The sequence below is a fragment of the Scomber japonicus genome, chromosome 12 (genome assembly GCF_027409825.1).
Source record: "Scomber japonicus isolate fScoJap1 chromosome 12, fScoJap1.pri, whole genome shotgun sequence".
Taxonomy (NCBI): Eukaryota; Metazoa; Chordata; class Actinopteri; order Scombriformes; family Scombridae; genus Scomber; species Scomber japonicus.
The window spans coordinates 24,563,332-24,583,593 of record NC_070589.1 but is presented as its reverse complement, the minus strand read 5'-3'; the positions used below and the strand labels follow the sequence as shown (position 1 = coordinate 24,583,593).

At 38.1% G+C, this 20,262-nt stretch overlaps 1 protein-coding gene across 1 annotated transcript in view; it reads right to left on the bottom strand.

Annotated features, from left to right (window-relative positions):
* The window catches only part of LOC128369236 (piezo-type mechanosensitive ion channel component 2), a 91,087-nt gene that overhangs the window by 57,555 nt on the left and 13,270 nt on the right, over positions 1 to 20,262 (bottom strand). The window contains 5 exon segments of the mRNA XM_053330241.1: positions 2,585 to 2,759; positions 7,613 to 7,826; positions 9,940 to 10,213; positions 11,802 to 11,964; positions 15,216 to 15,258. Of these exon segments, the coding sequence (XP_053186216.1) occupies positions 2,585 to 2,759; positions 7,613 to 7,826; positions 9,940 to 10,213; positions 11,802 to 11,964; positions 15,216 to 15,258 (869 nt within the window).

Sequence of the window (20,262 nt, the reverse complement as noted above, 5' to 3'; positions counted from 1 at the left end):
TGCATTAAGTTTATGTTTGAATAATATGTTTTAATAGTTGATTTTGGTGTCATATTTAAACTCTAAAACTCATTCAGACTAAGAAGGAGTGTCTAACAAGTGTGTCTGCTCTTGTGAGGAAAAGCAGAGACTTCCTGCTGAGGACTCGTAAGACAGATCTCAACCACTCGCACATTTCAGAAAATTGGTTAATGCCACAAATTCTCCTAAATCATTCACATCTTAGAACAAATCTGTTCATACAAGCACTTCTTACATGAGACTCAATGACCCAATTACTTTGCATAGTCCACAAAGCACAACGTGAACAGTTGTTATTGGCACTACTTTCTATTAAAGAAATACAGACCGGTGACAAATTACAGGAAAAACTAACATAATGGTGTTGATACTCCACGTGCTGCCAGAACGGCTTTGGATTTGATTCTACAAGTCTCTGAACTCTACTAGAAGGATGAACATTATTCTTCCAAAACATATTCCCTCATTTAGTGTTTTGATGATGACGGTGGAGAGTGAACACGTCGGTCCAAAATCTCTCATAGGGGTTAAGTTAGGTTGAGATCTGGTGACTGTGAAGACCAAAACATCTGAGTCATCATTTTCATCCTCATCAAATCATTTAGTGACCTCTTGCACCCTATAGATGGGGTCATTGTCATCCTGGAAGAAATCACTCCGGTCAGAATAGATATATTTCATCATAGGATAAAGGTGATCATTCAGAACAACTTTGTATTGATTTGCAGTAAATGCCCCCCACAGCGTAACAAAGCCACTGGATCCCCTCATTATATGGGTCACACATTCAGACATGTTCCAGTTTTTTGTTCAATTTATCACCTGACTGTAGTTCCTATGAAAACATTTATGTAACATCTATATATTGTAATAATAGATATATGAAATTACCCTTTATATTTTGTCAAAATCAGATGAGTGGCAGTTTCGCTTCATAATTTATCATATTTGGCGCAGTGGTGACTGAGTTATTACATAACAGTTACATTTTTTCACCCCTACAGAGCTCTGTAACACTGTAACATACTGTAGTGCCGAAATGTGTGTGTCCTGCCTACATGCCTCGTCAAAGTTATACCAACAGTGTCTCAGATATCACCTGAGCTACGGCAAACAGATCCAGCCAACGATCAATAGTCCTGGAATCTTCCATCAATACAGTTTCTGTGATCACGAGGCCACCTGGCTGCCTGTTTAATTCAATCTAAATCTATTTCAGTTCAGTGTCTGGAATTTACTGTGGAGCGTTATATGGAGGTGTTGCGTGCTGATTTAAACGCCTTTTGACATCAGTTGCTCACGCTCAAGCAAAGCAGGAGCTCATTCAAGTTTAACAGTATAAATAATAGTTAAATCACACGCTGTTTATAGGGAGGAAAGCATGTTATTTTATCTGGAAGCGAAATCTAGTTTAATTCTTGGCATTTCCCTTTTCTTTTTCACTCCAGACCTGTAATTCAACCCTCAGATACTCTAATACTGACATTTATTCAGTTGTCTATGATTCTTGTTTGCTGTAATTTTGAGATTAAGGGTTGTGATTTATTCATAGTTACACACATTTGTCTTTTCATGTCTCACTTAATTGTTTCCTGCATCTCCCAGAAAGCCCAGGCAAACATTAGGCTGCATTGCATATGTATCTATTGAGGCTTCTGCATGTACATGTCTTCCTCTATTACTGATAAACTAGCACATCAGTAATAGATGCTTTTAAGGGAACTAAAATATGACGTTTTTGATTCTGTTCTGAAAAGTTTTCTCTTTTAAAATTCCAATGTCTCATAATATTATCTATGGCCCCTCATGTATGGGAACAAGGAAAATTCAGCATACGATTGAGTGTCCATAAAGTGTTTTTATCTGAGTGTCTTTTTCTACTCTTTTCAAATAGGAGAGAGTTTATGCAGCTGCCTGGAGAAAATGCTCTGCACCCAGCACTTTTTTTCAGAGCGCTCCACCTTTTTTGTGGGGCTGCACCAAGTGCTAAAGAAAAGACTTTTCAGAAAGGCACTGGTGTCGTCACTGTTGCTCCTTTTCACACAATCAATCATACATCAGATGGGATGTCCTCCAGTTGGTGCTCAAGGAGGAAAAAACAGTGTCAAACAAAAAGATAGTAGCCTAGGAATAACTAATAGATGATTTAAAAAGCAAAGGGTGATGTTTAACAAGGTAATATGTTGTCAAGATATTGTTGTCATAGAAACAAAACCCATGGGCAGTGATTTATCAAAAAAGTGATGGGAGGACTGGGATGAATTATTCCCCTGCACTGTGTCAGGGCTTTTCTGCCAGAGAAAAACACTTCATGGACACACACTGTAAAGTTTTTGGATATATTGTCACTTTAAGAATTACAGTATATAACATAACTGATTAAATTAGGGGACCTGTTATTGTAAAATTTCAGCCTCTAGAAATGTGTAATGTCATTGCCTTTCAGTCAAAGCATATAATGAAACTGTAAGGCCAAATCGACATACTCTAATGTGACACAGCTGTAAAATAAAGAAGATGTGCAGTTATGTGCTCTTGCTGAATCTCTGTGTGCTGTCCTCACCGTCAGCTGGTCGATGGGTTCCTGCAGCCAGAGGCGGATGAGCGTGGCCAGGGTGTAGTAGAGAATCAGCAGCATGATGGGATTGACAAAGTGGTACCACTTTCGCTCCGGGTGCACAATGAGTTTCCATGTGTAGGAGCAGTTACTCTGAACAATGGGGGAAATGCCAAATACACTGCAGAGAAACACAGAGAGATACATGAATGAATACAAGAACAGGAACAGGTTTCAATTGTAAGGATTTGGTTATAAAGTACATGAGACAACATTGATATCGATGCCAAAAAAAAAACTTTTTCTCCATTCATTTTAATCTCAATCCAAAAAACTGATTCAGATTTTGTACCTCGCTAAAACAAATAATTTTTGTTTCCTATATTCTGACCTTATAAACGAGTTCACAAATTATCTAATCTAAAAAAAATAGTTTGGCTTCCTTAAGTTATGTTTTTGAGGAAGCAAAAACATGACTATTGGTGCTTAATTTTTTGTCAACTAGCCCAAAGTCATTGACCAGTGAACTGGACTGTTATCATTGAGATGAGTATATTGTTCTTCATCTCTCAATGATTGATTCCAGAAAGAAAGAAAGGATGAGATGATGTAAACATTACAAACACTTGTGGGAATTGCATCAGTGGTTCCCAACATTCAAGATTTAAGATTCAAAGATAGTACATAATAAATACAATGCAATACAAAAGATATTAAATACAGAATAAATACATACTCAATACCAGACTAAAAAGAAAACACACACACCAACACACCTACAGCCACAGTGATGTAGATTCTCATCAGCACCAGCTTTATCTGGCTTTTATCTGCTTCCATTTAAAAACCTAAACATGGGGGTCGAGACCTCTCCTCTCAAGGGGTCTGAAGATGATTAAAAACCTTTTCTCTAGTTAGTTTTTCTTGTATAATACTGGATGCTCCTACTGTACCTCCAAATCTGAGCAGTAAAAGAGACTCTTTAAGTAACAACTCATGTCCACACAGAGGTCAAAACCATTTATCAGGGTCATAAATTAATACTGCTAAATTTAAAGGAGTCATGAACCCAAAAAGGTTGAAACCTACTGCTATATATAGTATTATATAGCATTTTCGGTCCCATTATGGGAGTATATTTCTCTTTGCCTATTTTGGTCTGAATGCAGTTTTAAAGTTACATCTACACTTAACTATTAGTAGGAATGAGTGTCTTTTTGTCAGTCTCAATGAACATTTTTACTTCTGTCTTGGTGTAATTCTTAGTTAAATAAATACAGGCCCTGATGATCTTTAGAAGTAATATATTCCCATCATTAAACTACGCTCAGTACACATTAGATTATGTTAAAATACACTGACAAGCAGCTGAATGAATAAAGACAGAGATGTTCTGTTAAAGTAGTGTATTTCATGTAAACAGCTTTAGAAATTATGTGTAATTTCTGGCTTTGATAGTGACTTAATAGTGGATGACATGCAAGAACAGATAGTCGGTAGACATAGAAGACCCACTTTGGCAGGAGTTTTGTTCCTATGTGAGAGAATATGTACTGTATATATACATGACTATAGCTCCATGGTGTGTCTATATTATATTATTATTATTATTATTATACGTGTGTATATTAATGTTTATCATGTGAATTATATGCTTTGAATATAAATTTCCCTCCTAGGATTTACTGACTGCCACACCTCACAGAATTTCACACATTTTTTTGGGTTAATTCAAATATATGAGTTTTTTAACCTCCCATTATTTGTCCTGGTTTTGATGGTCATGACAGTGACTATATGTCCATGGCATGTTTTACACGTGTCTAAATGTTTATTATGTGAATTATGTGTGAGCTTTAAAAACAAATCTTCCTTTGAAGACAGTACAGACAATATATCTATCTCTGTTTACGTACTAACCAACCTTGGAATCTGGAAAATGCAGTCAGGCTAAAAATCTGCTTTGTACCACAAAGGATGTCATATGATTCAGTCCTTTTCCTCTGGGCAGAACAAAGGTCATTTACTCAACAGGAATTGTACTGACGTATACCAGTGACAGCCGCAGATTTAGAAGCCTCCCGAGTCTTTCCTTTCTATGCCATGTGGAGGAGTGAACAACCCCCCCTTTTTTCATCCCAGCCCACTTCCTGAAGGGTTTCTTCTTGCAGCTAGGGAAGGCCCACTGATCACATGACTGGGGACTTCCATTGTAAGGCGTGGAGGCAGGAAGTGGAGTGGAAGCCTGGCCTCTCAACAGTCTCACTCAGCGCCGGCCGCACAGCAAGGCCGAGCCACTGTCAACAAACACAATTAGGGCACGCACTGAGGTGGCCTATTGTCCAATAGGGGCTGCACATGTGTAAGAGTTTGCCTCTGACCACCTGAGAGTGTGTCAAGGGAGCAAACATGTTACTTTTATCATCACATTGGGCCTCAGTTTTCACACAGCGGCAGACAGAAATACCTCAGTGCTGTGGAAAGTCAACATGAACGCATGTGATGATTAAATAGTTGGCCTTTTCATGTAAAGAGCTATCAAAGAAGAATCTGAGACATGGTAAACTTTACAAATGTATGCCTGCACATACACAAATATATGCTTCTTTCCAAAATGACTGCTTAAAAAACTGGCACACACTCTCCCGTATTGACTAACTGGAAACTAAATAAAGCAAATTACCAAGCTAATACTGAAGTTATGAGGTCTTTTTAGTAATAATATAACTTTTTGAGTGATATTTAAATTGCCTGATGAACTTCCAGGCAAGCAAATTATTCAAATAAAAACAAACAAATAGCAGCAAATGTAAAAAGTTGACCCTGTTAACATGGATCAAATATTTCAAACCTTTTTGTCATGTGATCTCTTAAATTGAAGCAATGTTTTATTTTGACTCCTTATCACAAGTTATGGCCTCAGTGTGCTTATGAGCAGTGATATTTCCTTCATATATTTGTCCAATTTCAAGGTATTTCACTTATTTCAAGAACCTTTGTGACTATCAAATATTAGTTATTAAAAATGTTAAAATATAAAAACATTTCCTTGAGAGGTGTTTCTAGTAATCTGGTGAGCCCTCAGATTTATCCTGACCCCCAGGCTGTAAACCATTCATACTCCTACTGAAAGGTCATTACAGCATACACAATTTGAATGGACTGTTACTGGCGGTGCACATGGTGAGAAAATGCCTCCATTCATTCTAATTACATTGTTTCCTAACGAGAAATCCGTCAATGCAACACTGCAATCACAACTTATCAGCCGTCTGAGCCAGGAGAGGAGAGGGATGGGAGGACACAAGGTTTTGTCCAAGGCAGCTTCAGCTATACATAGCAGTAAATAGCCTCGGCCCTGACACACAGCAGCACAGCTTTCCAATAAGAAACGGTGAGATCGATAAAACCCCAGCAACACCAAGGGCACGCAGACAACAGCTACACAGCCACTGGCGCTGTTTAAAAGATACAACATTGGTTTTACAGGACTCCTCGATGCAGCTGAGGTGCTTCAAGTGAAACTAAACTGCAACATGGTTTTGAGTGCGCTTCTCATTTTTCATCCAAAGTTTCTCAGCTGTTTGTATCTCACTGTATATTTGTTTGGTTTTTGAGTTAAGTACCTCATCTTGTGCTTTTTTTGGACTGCAGTTAGAAACTGTTTTGAGACTCTTAGTCGTGCATTTGCGCTTTGTTTATGTGTGTTTAACAAATGTGACCTTTGTGTGTGAATTAAGTTTACTGTTGTTACTTCCACACAGGCGGTTCCAGCTTCTCACTCTCATTTGAAACACATCCTGCCCGATTTACTTTGAAATATTTTGCTCTATACAAGTGAAAATGATCCCTCACATTCAATTCAAATGTCTTTTGGCAGATTAAGTGCTGCGTGAATGTGCGTGTGTCTTTGAATGTTGTCTCTGTTTTCTCTAAATCTTGTTGCTTGTTACTTTGAGTATTTTGATGCAGATCTGAAGCCACCTGCAGAAATAAAAATGTTATAACATTTTCAACTATTAAAATAATGCATTCATTTAAAAGATTTCACAATGTATTTCTAACATTGATGACATACACTATTGTCTCAGTTTATCTTTAACAGTAGAATAAAAGATATACATTTACTAGGATTTATAATTTGGGATTATAATTAAGATTTAATTACAAATCTGTAGCATCTCATCCAGCTGTAAATTCTGTCTTTCCTACATGCAAGTTGATATATCCTTGACCTGTGATTTTTCTTTTTAGTAAAGAAACAGTATTTGTTTAATTCCAGGTTGTCATTCACACACAATGAGCTTAGTGACCTCGGGTAGTCGCTGCTACAGTTTGCTTTCATTACAGCTGCGACTAATGTATGTTGGCAAGATGTGCAACAATGTGGTTTTACTCCGACCACAACCCTTCACCGCCGCAGCCACAGACAGCTGATTGTCTCCTTTCTCATGCATAATAAAACAACGTTGGTTGTAGCGAAGAGCCTAAGAGCTCTGCTTCTGATATCGATGTGCAGTGAGTAGGAGTTTGATATATCTTCCCTCCATCTCAGTTTGCCTTTTCCTTTGCCTTCTTGTTTGTAACATTAGTAAATATTTATTATGGTTTAAACAAACTTCCCCAGGGCGCAATATATTTTGTAGAGTCAAAGAAGCTCTGGCTGCTGAGCTCTTGTCATTACTTCATGTATTTTCACATTATTAAGGAGGCCAGACTGTATTAGTATGAGCTCGTGCAGTTTAAGTTTTAACACAATCTATCAAAGTGACACGAAAGACAGGAGTTTGTGTTTTGTTCTGAAAGGTATGATTAATTTCTTCCTGTTAGCAGGACCAAAGTCAACATGTAACAACAACAAGTTTTTTTGGGACCAATCCTATTCAATTCATTAGAAGAGATAATGTAAATAATATTTAGACAGGTAAATAATATGATGTTCAAAATTTCCCACCCTAAAAATGTATGAGTTGTCATACTTGATTTTGACACATTTAATCATGAGATTGTGAATATGAAGTCCAGGAGTCATACCTGGTGTAGCTGTCGCCTGGTGGGATGGACTCCTGGAAGAACTGGAACTGGTAGAGGTAGAGTACAATGAGATGTCCGGCGCTAAAGATGGCCATCAGGACACACATGCAGCTGAAGATGAGCGTGTCGAAGGTCCGGCAGAGGGACCACCACGTACACAAGAACAGGAAGATAAAGAAGTAGATGAACGAGGTCAAAGAGGGCAGCATGATGCCTGCAAACACCAAAACAGAAGATAAAAGCTCAGTGGATTAATAACATAATTATCAACCTTTATTTTAACTCACGCAGAGCACCAGACTGATGTAACGTCATAAAACTTCAGCGGATGTTGGATAAAATGTCCACCTGAGAATTTCTTTGACCGTAATTAACTCTGCAGCATTGTTTTTGTTGAGTGTAGTAAATGTCACAGTTTTAAAGCAACTTTTAACAATATTGAAGAGTCATTTGCAGCTGTTGTTTTTGTATGTTTTACCCCATTAACTATACTTCAAATATACTTACTGCAAACTTACAACCACATTTTAAAGGCAAACTTTAAAGGGAAGCTTTTGTATTTTCAAATCTACTCGTTTTTGCCATTGACAGGCTCACATTATTATTGTAAGTGTCTAACAACATTATGTAAAGGAACACACAGAGAAATAAAACATTTTTCTTCATTTATTCATTATTATTCCAGTCTGTCTGTTATTGTGTCTGACCAAGTTTCGCTCAAGGGGAGAAGTCTCATTCTGAAATCTTTAGAGAGTTGAGTTGTTGCAGGAAGACAGTGAAATAATCTGCTAAATATTCAGTCATGACTTTGGAAATCTGTTAGATAACACTGAGATACATTTTATGCACTCCAACACAACAAACTTTTCCTGGCACTCCTCTCTCAAACTCTCACATTTCCAAAGTTGTCTTCTGGCAACAAGTTACATCTCATGAGATTTCATAATGTGATCAAGTAAAAGATAAAGAAAATTGTTTTATTCAAGATTATTATAATATTTATAACATGTATAATATATTTATTATATCCTTTATGATTCATTTATTTATTTTCTATAGGACATACAACTATTATATGGTATCGCTATCTACAACCTTGAATGTTTCTTAAATGGAAGTTTTTATGTGAACTCTCACATTGTCTTATGTCTGAGTGCAGAGTGTGAGACTTTGTGTCTTCTTCCTCTCTTGTGAGCATGTTCAGCTGCTGGTTCCCGACACGTTAACAAAGGCAAAGCTGTGATTCAACTTCAACTTCTGGCCTTTAACTTTTAAAACTCAGCAAATAAAGATGCAGGTGCAGAAGCCCCCATAGACAGAGCTATGAATGGACAAAGGACAACTGTTAGGGTGACATATGTGGGATGCGTTATGACGCATGTAGTTTCATGTACAAATAATCACTGAATGCTCATTCAGGCATCTCCTACATGACAAAGTGGGAGATCAACATTTGCAAATGTGAACTCTGTTTATTGCAATAAAACTCAGAAAAGACAGATGCTCTCTGTAAACTCATCTATTATTAAGAGGAACATTACCACAACACCATGATGTTGTCAGACACTTATAATAACAATCTGAGTCTATCAGTGGCAAAAACAAACAATTTTAGTAGAACTACATTGACAGGATGCTATTGGCGTGAAGGATTACATCGCAGCCTGTTTCACATCTGTTGGCTGAAAAGCTCAACACTGGACCGATTTCAAAAACTGTCCCCATTAGTCACAAATATGGGAGAACAGGGTCGAGGTTCAAAAATGTCACAACTACCCTTTTAAATTTTGTGAAATCTCTTCATTGAAATTTGTCAATAATATATGTTTACCATTATTTGTTTTATAGCAATACTAATGAGAGCTGGTAATCATTTTAAATGTTTTGTCTGGGTTGTGTTCAGCAGCTTGTGTAGTACTGTATTGTTGCTACAGTCTGAAAATAAAACCACCCAGGAGACAAACACTGACCAAACCTTGAGAAGGGGATCATTTCACTTTGGTCATTTCTTTCCTTTCCTTCTTACAGTCAAAAAGGTTTTTACTCAGCAGCCATCTTTCATATTTTACAGTAAATAAAGAATATTCAAAACACTCTTGTTGTGAGTATAGTACCCTAGAAATTAAAACACATTGTACATTAACTAAAAAAGGTTCATGAATACGCTTTCTCAAGAGCCTTATGGGGATTTTCACAGAATACCCACATTTAAGTTTAAATTTCCTCACCGTGGGACTGATAAAGCATTATCTTATCTTGTAAACTAAACTCTATGGCTGGACAGAAAATCAATCAATAAATCAGCTGATGAGGCAGAAGCTGCTCACCTGTCATCCCCAACAAAATGGTCACCACCACCTTCCCCGCTGTGGTGATCAAGTTCCCGATGATCTCCTTCACTTTGGTCGCGACCTCTGCCATGTGTCGCAGAATCTTCATCTTGGTGCTTTCCTTCACTTCCTCTTCCTCGCCCTCCTCCTCCTCCTCGTCCTCCGCCTCCATCTCCTCCTCGTCCTCCTCATCTTCCTCAGCCTCGTACCCCCCTTCGGAGTCCTCGTCTAGCAGGATGTCATCATCCAGGGTCAGCTTCTCCTCCTCTTCCTATTTCATGTGAGTGACATAAAGGTTTCAGAATCGAGTGATGAACGGTGCAGTTTAGAGGTCAGAGCTCTCCATGGTGCTGAAAGCATGTTTCCTAACAGGTAGCACTATAATAACAATCCCTGTTATACACTACCCATCATGTCTGTCCTGTGAGTCAATGTTCCTGCCTCGGCTTTCAGCTGTGTGTGTCTGACCATATTTAGCATACGGCATTGAGTATTTGAGCATATATGTGGTCTGTGTGGCTGCCTGAGAAATTATTGGAGACTAGCAGCTGATGTTTTCCTCCGCAACCACATGTTGGCTTAATATCAAATCAAACTTTCTTGGCTGCTGCAGCTCCACAACTATGTGTCCCTCTTTTCCTGCAGTCACAGTATAGCTGAAGCATATTAACAAGTGGCTCATTCACTGTTATTTATATATATATATAACATTAAGGCACTAGATAAAGAGTGTAGCAGGTCGTGCAAAACGTATTCTGACTCGAACAACTTCAGGTCAAATGGTTCACTGATGGAAATAAGAGCCTAAACACAACGCAGGCTCTCGATGAATTTCTGGGGTTTCTCAGTAATGCGAAGCGATGCCATGCCTGCCAGCGTAAGCAACACTGTTGAAGTGAAAGTGAATGTGGATTTAATTAACACTGAGTCATAAAGTGAAGGGAGAACGTGCCAGGGCATGGGGGCTTTATTCCAAGTCATCAGGCCTCACAGGGAAGTCTCTATTCAAACTCCCTCCTCTTCTAACCTTACGAAGCTCAATGTGGACATTACGGTTCAGAGAATGTCCACTCTGCTGGCCATTTCAGCAAGTACTGACTTTTATTTACCCTTCAGGAGAAAAACTGTCTTTGACTGTCTGGAAATTTTGACAAGCTTCTAGTCTGAAAGAGAATTTGTCCATTTCCTCATCCAGATATCCAATATCACGTTGTGAGAAGATGTTTAAATTGGCATTTGTGGCAAACTGAAGAGTTACTCCAAAGGTTACTCCCATTAAAGATATTTCCTCTATATTGACAGTATTAGTTAAGTTTTCAAAAGATAAATGTTTGCTTGCACTTCATTTCTGAATTTAAAAGACTTATAGCATTATACAGTAACACCAGTTTGGTGAAGAATATTTAAAAGAAGGAAAAACGGTGTAATTTAAAAACGCGGTTTTTCTGGATGTTTTAGATCCCAGCAGCACACATCCTAACCAACATCTGACAGTATGCTCATAACTCCTTGGTTAAATACTCCATATTAGGGTTGAAGCAATTTGTTGATCCATTTGTCAGCTGACACAAACCTGTCAACAATTCAGACAATCAAAAATCAAAAGAAAAATGATAAACATTCAGTTTCCTGCATCTAAAAATGTTAATATTTGCCTCTTTATTAGTTAATTAAAAACATCCTGCTGGTCTATGAGAAGCTGTGATGGAAAATAATCTATATTTTAGACTATTTTGTAATTAACAGTCCTTCTTCACATACTATTTATTGTACTGTTTTACTAATACATGTTTCAGATAAGATAAGAGTTGAAAGCAGACACTGTAAGGACACTTTATGTCACCGCAAATGAGACCCACTTGTTCCTCTGCTTCAAAGTCGGCATTGTACTGGGCCATGTCCTCAGGTGGCCTCTTCTGAACCAGACTGCGACACAGGAGCCAGATGGCCAAGCCAGCCACGAACATGCCGATGTCAGGGATGAACACTCGGATGCCGTTCCCTGCATCTGCACCAATCACACTTGAGACAAACAGAAAACAGAAGACACACGCTGACAGAAAGCAGACGCTTATTTCCTGAACGTATCAAATCTACAGATGAATACTAATATTTCCAAAATCGTGATTTGGAGCAATCTCGCAAGCAAGGATCACAAGTGATGGAAAATTGGACAACAAACTTAACTGTCCATGGTGATCATTTATAATAGGAAACAGTTTTCCTGACAAATCCAGGGACTTGAGTTTGCTCCTTTTGTTCACTTGGATGAGGCCCACCAGTAATTCTGCTTTCCTTTGTTTGAATCAGGCCTTGGATTTTTGTCACATGTCACCTCCCTTTGTCTCTCTCAATCTTCTCATGGGCGCGTGACTATTAAACTATAAATGGTTTGACAGTCTTTAAAAATATACATGAACTTAAATATATGTTATAACTGAGTATTATATCCCTATAATCTGTGTTCATGCAGTTGAACCTGCGCTACAGTCCTGAGAAAGTGAGAAATTCCTGCAGCGATTATAACTGTCAGGAAATACTACCTGTTCACATGCGTGCATGGGAATCAGGATTTTTCCGTTACCCAACGGTTCTTTTAATATGTGTTGTGTTGAATGCTTTAGCTTTTATATGGAGTACCACCCACTTTAATGAAATCAGGCTTGCCGGGTTTTAAATGTATTGCTGTTAACAAGTGGATGAAATTCCATTTAAACAAAAAAGGGCAATGAGAGAGTGTGGTTTGTTTTTTTAACTGAAGTGAGAAAAACATGTTTGTTCCATTGAAAATTGCATCCTTTGCATATAATAAGGTAGTTTGTTCAATTAAACCTGTTTTTCTCATTCAACTGCGTAGTTTATAAGAGAAAAGGATTGAAACAGATTTTAACTGTTCAGATCAAATGTGTTAATTAAGATCAAATGATGCTTTTTGATGCTTTTGCTTACTCATCTCTCAAATTCTCTTCGCATCTACAATACAGTTTATACACAAATAATATTTATCCAGACACTGGTCTACACAGTGTGTGCTTTTCATTAATCAACTAAATATTACATTGTTTGAATTGCTACTGTGTGCAAAGTAAAGCTTTTGTACAATTTGTTATTTGATTTGTCTGCTCACCTCTAATCAAATACCAAAATGTTTGTTCAAACAGGAAGCTGAACAGTGGCTATCGACTGTTGCCATGACAGCTGCAGTAACATCAAGCTTGATATGACTTGGTTTAATGTATCGCTGCTACCTGAGGACACGTTTTATGAGGCGTCATGATTGCATGTACAATTAAAGTGATTAAAAAATGTCCTTCATACAAAAACCATTAAAATCTTACTTTTATCATCCAAACTAATTCCTATTTCCGTTTTACAGCACTCACACCCCTACTTGTGTTTGACCACCAAAGCTTTTTCTTTACATGTCATGCTCGTTTCCAAGTTTTATTAAACACTTTTAAAATAAAGAATAACATACTTGTGATTCTGTGGCACATGCTGCATAGAAAAATCTGACAAAAAGTTTGGATTGAGTAATAAAACAAGTGGTCATTTCAATCAGACATCATTTTCATTCTGGCCTTGAAAGGATATAAAGCTTGTTAAATTTAACAAGTTGAAAACACAGTGCTAATCAACACGATGGAAAACGCACACTCAGATAAATACTTGGGCCTTTAGCTGCTGTTGGCGAGCTTAATCTAATCAAGGACGTCTGTTTCCATGTGCTTTATTGTTGTGAAGCTTCGTGCATCCTCACATGGATGAAAGGGATGGAAACCGTCAGTGCCAGAGAAGGTTGAGCCAACAACTTTAATGACTCCTACTTTCCCTTGCTTATCGTGTGAGAGAATTACAATAACATTAGCAGCGTTAAGACCTGTCCTCACTGCCTGCCTCGGGCTGCAGTGTCGATTAATCATGAAGCTTCCGTGAAAAATTACACATACAAAGTCCCCAAAATATCCTCAAAACCATATAAATCTTTGGTATTTATTAAGGATTTGAAAAGGCTTGAAGAAGATGAATAATCTGTCTGTGAAAAGATGCATCTGTGAATTGTCTTTAGACTGCTGTACATTTGACTTGAGCTATCCATTCTTTTCCATACAGGCAGTAAAAGGGGAGAAAGCATCCGCCTGTGCAGCAAATGCAGCTGTAAACATTGTATATACTGTACATGATCCTCAACACAAACAGGTAAATGCAGGCAGGATAAAATGTTTATGGCTCTGCTTCCGCCACTTACAGCATACTATCCACCGAGGGCTGTTGAGTACTGGAAAAAGGACGTGGCTGACTTTGGACATTCCCGTACTTAGGAAACCACATCTAATACGATCACGGGGGTGTGAGGAGACAGACACAGCGGCAAAAGCTTTGAAAAATAAGCCTGTCAACTGATTGTGAGGCGTAACTGGGTTTAGCATTCATCATGAATCCACACAGGGACAGGTTAGCAGCATTTATCAACCTTGTCAGATGTCGAGTTGAGTGTTGGCTTAATGCAAAGAGTGGTGTTTAATGTTATTGTGGGGTGGCTATATTTAGGACACTTTACAGAGACAATGCAACCACCTACTTACTACTACATTACTAAATACAGTAGAAGATTTAAAAAATTACATGTATGATCTTTGACAGGTGTAATTTAAATCTTTATAATCTTTTCTGTGTCAATTCTGAATAAATGAAGGTACCTTTTTTACATTAGAAGTAGCATTAAAGTCCAGATGAAACATTTCAAAAGTATTTAACTTCCTTGAAAAGTGGGCATGCCATAATGAATCTTAGCTCTGTGTCTCTGAAAGTTGAAGATTGATGAATATTATTGGTTGAGATTTTTGATTCAAGCCTATGCACGTCATATTGTGTTTTAGAGGTAGTACTCCGTAGCATTGTATAAATGTTATCACATTGCTGACATCAGCCTACAGTCACTGAGCTGAACTCTATCACTTCCTGACAAACAGCGAGGATTGCCCAACTGTGTGACAGATTCATGCTTGGTTAAACAGAATTCACACTCTTTTTTAATGCTGCTTTATCGCTGCATGATGTTAACAGGAAATGTGATTCAGAAATAAATTTTGACACACACACAAACAAAAGATTTGTGAACTGCTTCTCATCAAGTTTGCTTTTACTGTATTAGCCATAAAATAAAATATTTACTGTCAAAATGTCTGTTTAAATATCATCATTTGTTGTACATTTTGGTTTAATGAAAACGCTGTGAGTCTTTAAGTACTGGAAGTAGATCATTATCTTACCTCTCAAATCCAATCTGTCTTATGGATTTCTCCCACGTGGAACCTGGAAAAAACACATATGAAGTAGTTTAGTGAATTTTGATGCTGTTTGGCAAGTAAATACACATTAACACCTTTAATAAAACTTTTTATATCGTGGTCGTTAAAAATATTAATACAGCTGTTCACACCGGTAAGAAACAAGCATTTCCATCACTGTATCCAGTGTACATTCAGCTATTCACTGCTGAATATAAATCACTTTTTTATGTAATCTTTCTTTAATCAGGCAGTCCAAAAGAGGCCTGAGAACAAGAAACATTCAATATTAATTTATTCATTCATAGAAACACTCATAAGACAAGATATAGATATGTTAAAATATAGAACATCCAGATCAAGTCTGTAAAAAAGTCACTGTGTTGCAGTCTCTGACAAAACCATTAAAAAAAACATTTTAAAAATTGTTTTTCAAATGTGGGCAAAATATTTATCTATTTTGTATACACAATCTTTCTCTGCACACTGTTCCTAAATGTGAAAACAAGAAAATAAAAACATTTCATGCAAGCTTCCAGTGCTTGGACTGGTTGAAGTGTTCCTGAACGTCACTCGAGAGCTCAGAGAGATTTCCAGGTATTCAACTCGTGTACTGAGACGACCCGCCGAGGGCTGATGGGCCTTTGTTCTACTGCCAGCCAGCTTGTGACTTGAGGATTTTGACTGAATGACACATCGATATGTCCGGGTGTTTTGTCAGTGCATTAGGCAACTAATTAGGTGCTGAACTGCTTTCTGGTTTATGGAGCACAGCAAGGAGAGTGAAGAAGTTAAACACACTCGAGTCACAGCACTCAACTCAGACGAGCGTAACGCAACGCAGACAGCAGACAAAGCCATTCATCAGACTTTATCTGCCGTGTCACAAGTGTGTGACTACAGCGACTTTCAGGAGACTGTTAAACTTAGAAAATGCAATCGTCAGTAATTCCTTTAAATGAAGATTGTTAAATCATTAAATTCATAAATGGTGTCAGGAGAAGGAAAACATCCCTCTGGGTGTTTATTCACTATCTCTAGATGTCTTTTAGCAAAAAAAAGGTTATTTCTATACAAGAATAATGTTCACAAGGACAATATCCTGTCAAAAGGTAAGATATTTCTCAGAAATAACACTCACACCAAATGTCCAGTAAAGGAATGAGTCACACTATTAGGCACAGAGACAGGAAACTGAGTCTACTCAAGGTGGATAAAACATTGATGGGCTGTTGCTTTACTACTCGTAAGTGACACAAACATCTTGCAGGAATAGCTTCACATTCACATATGTTATGTATCCCAAATTGTTTGAACCCAACCTTTGTATTTCTCCACCTGAGATCAATAGATTATCAGAAATAAACTGGATTCTGTTAGAGGGGGCAGATGCGGAGGGGAAGAGTGTAGATCACAACTGAAAATGTTAAGGAATTTGGCATCTGTGATGGGAGGAGGCCACATGACTAATCCTGATATAACCTCTGACCCCGAACATGCCACCCACAGTCCTCTGACTGAAATGTTAAGACACTTAAAGAATCCACCTTCCACCTCCAGAAGTCTACTCCCGTTTTTTAACTACTCACTGATAGAAGACAGACGGTGCTCTGAAGGACGACCAATGTAAAAAAAACAAATTTCTGTAAGGCTTAAAAAGATGATTTCATATCTGTTGATATGACTCACATTTCTTTCACAGATTTTCTTCAACAACGATAAATCAAGCACTGTTTTATTTTTAGCCTCATTACCACTTTTTTCCCATCATTGTCTATATCACATACTGATAATAGTTACTATACAGTATGTTGAATTGTAGGATATCTTGTAAGATTAAAGAAGAGAATGTATCAATATCTTTAATCTTTAAAAACGTGCTTTACAAGAGACAATATAAAAAAGGTACTACAGAAGTCCACACAAAACAGACACACACAATGATATTATATACATAGACACATTCATATATATGAAAACAGGAACAAAACATAATGAATACTTAAAAATGTTAATTAAAATAAAGATGAAATGCTGAGACATAAAGATGCATGGACATAAAGAGCCAGGAAATCATATGATCGATGGCCAACCCGCTCTACAGCCTGAGCTACAACTCCTCATCACTCATGTAAGAGAAATAGAGCTCCTCACCCTAAATTATCCTATTATCCTAAATATTTGCTGGCTGCCAGTAAAAATGAAAGCTTATTGAGGGATATTTGTTTAAGATTGAGATAAGATGAAATTACTCTGTGTTCTGACTAAGGGTTCATTCACAGCACAAACTGCAGTGAGAGCCAATCCTGCAGTTCTACACAGCATTTAGCTGCTTTCAGCACCTTTTAGACCACCAGATTGGTTTTACGACCAGCATACTGGGTCTTAAGTCCCATTTAACATAATAGGAGGCTATTTCCAGCAAGATAAAGTTGTTGGTGTAGAAAGCTTAACATCTAGCTAGAGAGCTAACAACTTAGACCCTTTCTTCGGGAGCTGGTGGATACCAAACCAGAGCTAAAAAGTCAATGAATATTGGATTTTTATTGATTAAAAGATCAGAAGCAGATGTTGCTCTGTGTCTGCCAGATGTTTCAGTAGGTAGCTGGCAAACAAATTAGCCATAACAAGTTGATAAAGCAACGATATGTCAGGGTGAGTTTGTTTAAGAATCATTCTGCCCCCTTGTGGTCAAAAATGGTTTAATGTAGCTTTAACGTCGTGCACAGCCCTCAACCAAGGACAACGGAGAAATACTTGACATGAGCAAACTCTGTTGGGTTGGTGAGATTCTTAGCATAAGTATCACTAAATCTTTGATGCAACCAGCCCAAATACTAACTCTTAACTACACAGTTTTTGGGTCTCTGATGAGCTAACTACTTCAATGTTACTTAGTGTGTTATTACAAGTCAAAGTAGTTCAAGTGAACAGGATGAGTGGCAGTGCCAGAAAACCTGCACAGATGTTCCTTAATAATCGCCCACAGCGGCTGATAAAGGTCGTAGATTACTTAACGCCACAATTAAGTCCTCAAAAAGGATCACTTCAGCTGGTGGCGTCAGCGCAGTAACCACAGGAAAAATATTGTCTGTTTCAGTAATTTCCAACTTCAAACATCTGCAACAACTAACTTCAACCCAAACTGAGCCTACAGGTGTAAGAGGAAACCCGTTCTGCTTATGATATTACGCACTTGGAATGTCAGCGGTAAAGTCGGGTCAGTTCGATCTATCGGTTGAGGATAGAAACATTGAGAATGGGAGAGTGTTACTTTGATCAAGTGGAGGAGAGTGTGAGACTTTCTGCCCGACGAGGCGAGGCCGCTTTCCACCCCAGCTGGGCACCAAAAATACCTGTCCTCAGACTTTATGTGAACATCATAAAACACCCTTTGTACTTGCTGGGCCGTTAAGCTCTCAGCACAGCATTTCTTTGCGCTCTCTCTTCTATCTCTGGGGCCTATTGCCAGCTGCCCTTTACCGCAGAGACTGGTGATATGCAACGTCAACATTTCAGCAAGTCATAACTATTATCAGACGGTGTGTATGCTAGGGGGGGAAAAAAATCAGTAAATGTCTCACGTTTGGTGACATGATATGTGTGGATACGGAGGGTGGTAAAGGTCAACAATGCTGCGTATGGGATTTAATGAAGACTATTCCCTGAGGAACTGTCCCAAAACAGCCCTTCAACAGGCCGTTTAGTCCTTATGAGGCGCTGAAATGTCCATTGCCATCAGATATGAGCCAAATCAAACTTGCAAATGAGTTTTTATGGTTTGCTTTAGTCTACTTAATGCGCCAGATGGGTGGAGGTGGCCTCGAAGGACAATGAGTGCAAAAAGTTAAGACAATCACAGGAAAGTAGTTTCAAAGTCAGTGTATTTGTTTCTGTCACTACTGTATCTGACAATTTGGCTGACATTATCTGAAATGCTCCACTGTGGCCAGCTCCACCCATCTGGTGCTCTTGGTTGATCCACAAGCATACGTCTGTTTGTAAATGCCCTTCCCACCGTGGCGAGTCAGCACAGAGGAATGACAGATGACTCCAAAGGAAGCCGTCTGCCGCTCATCTGGTGACCAGTCATTGACCTGCTGTAGCAGCTGGAGGTGTTCGCTTTTTGGACAACTTCTCTCATTCATAGTCAACTCAGTTTACTGGTCTAATGGTGTATTTGGCTACAGTGAATAGAGGAAATCACATAAAGTTATCTTGAGAGAGGATAACCGCCTCACCGTGAAGGAGGACTCTTTGTTTATACAGTCCTTGGCTGCCAAAAGGAAAAGGGTGTCAAGGGGCTAAATACCAGATATAGAAACCTGAGATAAGGCATTTACTCAAAATGCAGGCGGCAGATTAAGAGGATGAAGAGTTATGTCTGACTTCCTGTTACAAACATGGTCCAAAAATAAAAAGAGGAATAGGACGACATTAACTTCAGGAAGTACAAATCCTAACAATACTTTTACAAATCCTCACAATGGAGAAAAATACAATACTGTGCAGGATGCTGATATGACTGTTGTAAGAGATGTGCTGCCAAGTTTTTACTTTTACATGTTATTCACTTCTTTTGTGATTTCATGATGACACTGTTTAGTGTCTCTTAATCTCCATGTGCAGTTTTTCATCATGAGCATGTGATGTTTTACTTCTCAACTACGTGCCTCATTTATTGTTAAATGACAGCCAGGATCCACCAGCTGTTCATTATGGAGCAACTCTAAGCAGCCTAATGCTTATATAGGGACTGTGCTTTTAAATGTATTATTTCATTTAACGTTTATTTAACTAGAAAAAGTGTCATTGAGATTAAAAGATAGAGCCTGACGGATATATTGGACAACTAATATTATCAGCCAATTATAGATATATTGGTATCAGCATATGCATTGTCCAACATGTGCAGATTTTATTTTTTAAGTTTTATTTGCAGCATTTTATGTACATTGAAAATAAAGAATACATTACAGAATCATAAAATATCAAAAATATGAATCAGTCAAATCATCTATCACCTCAA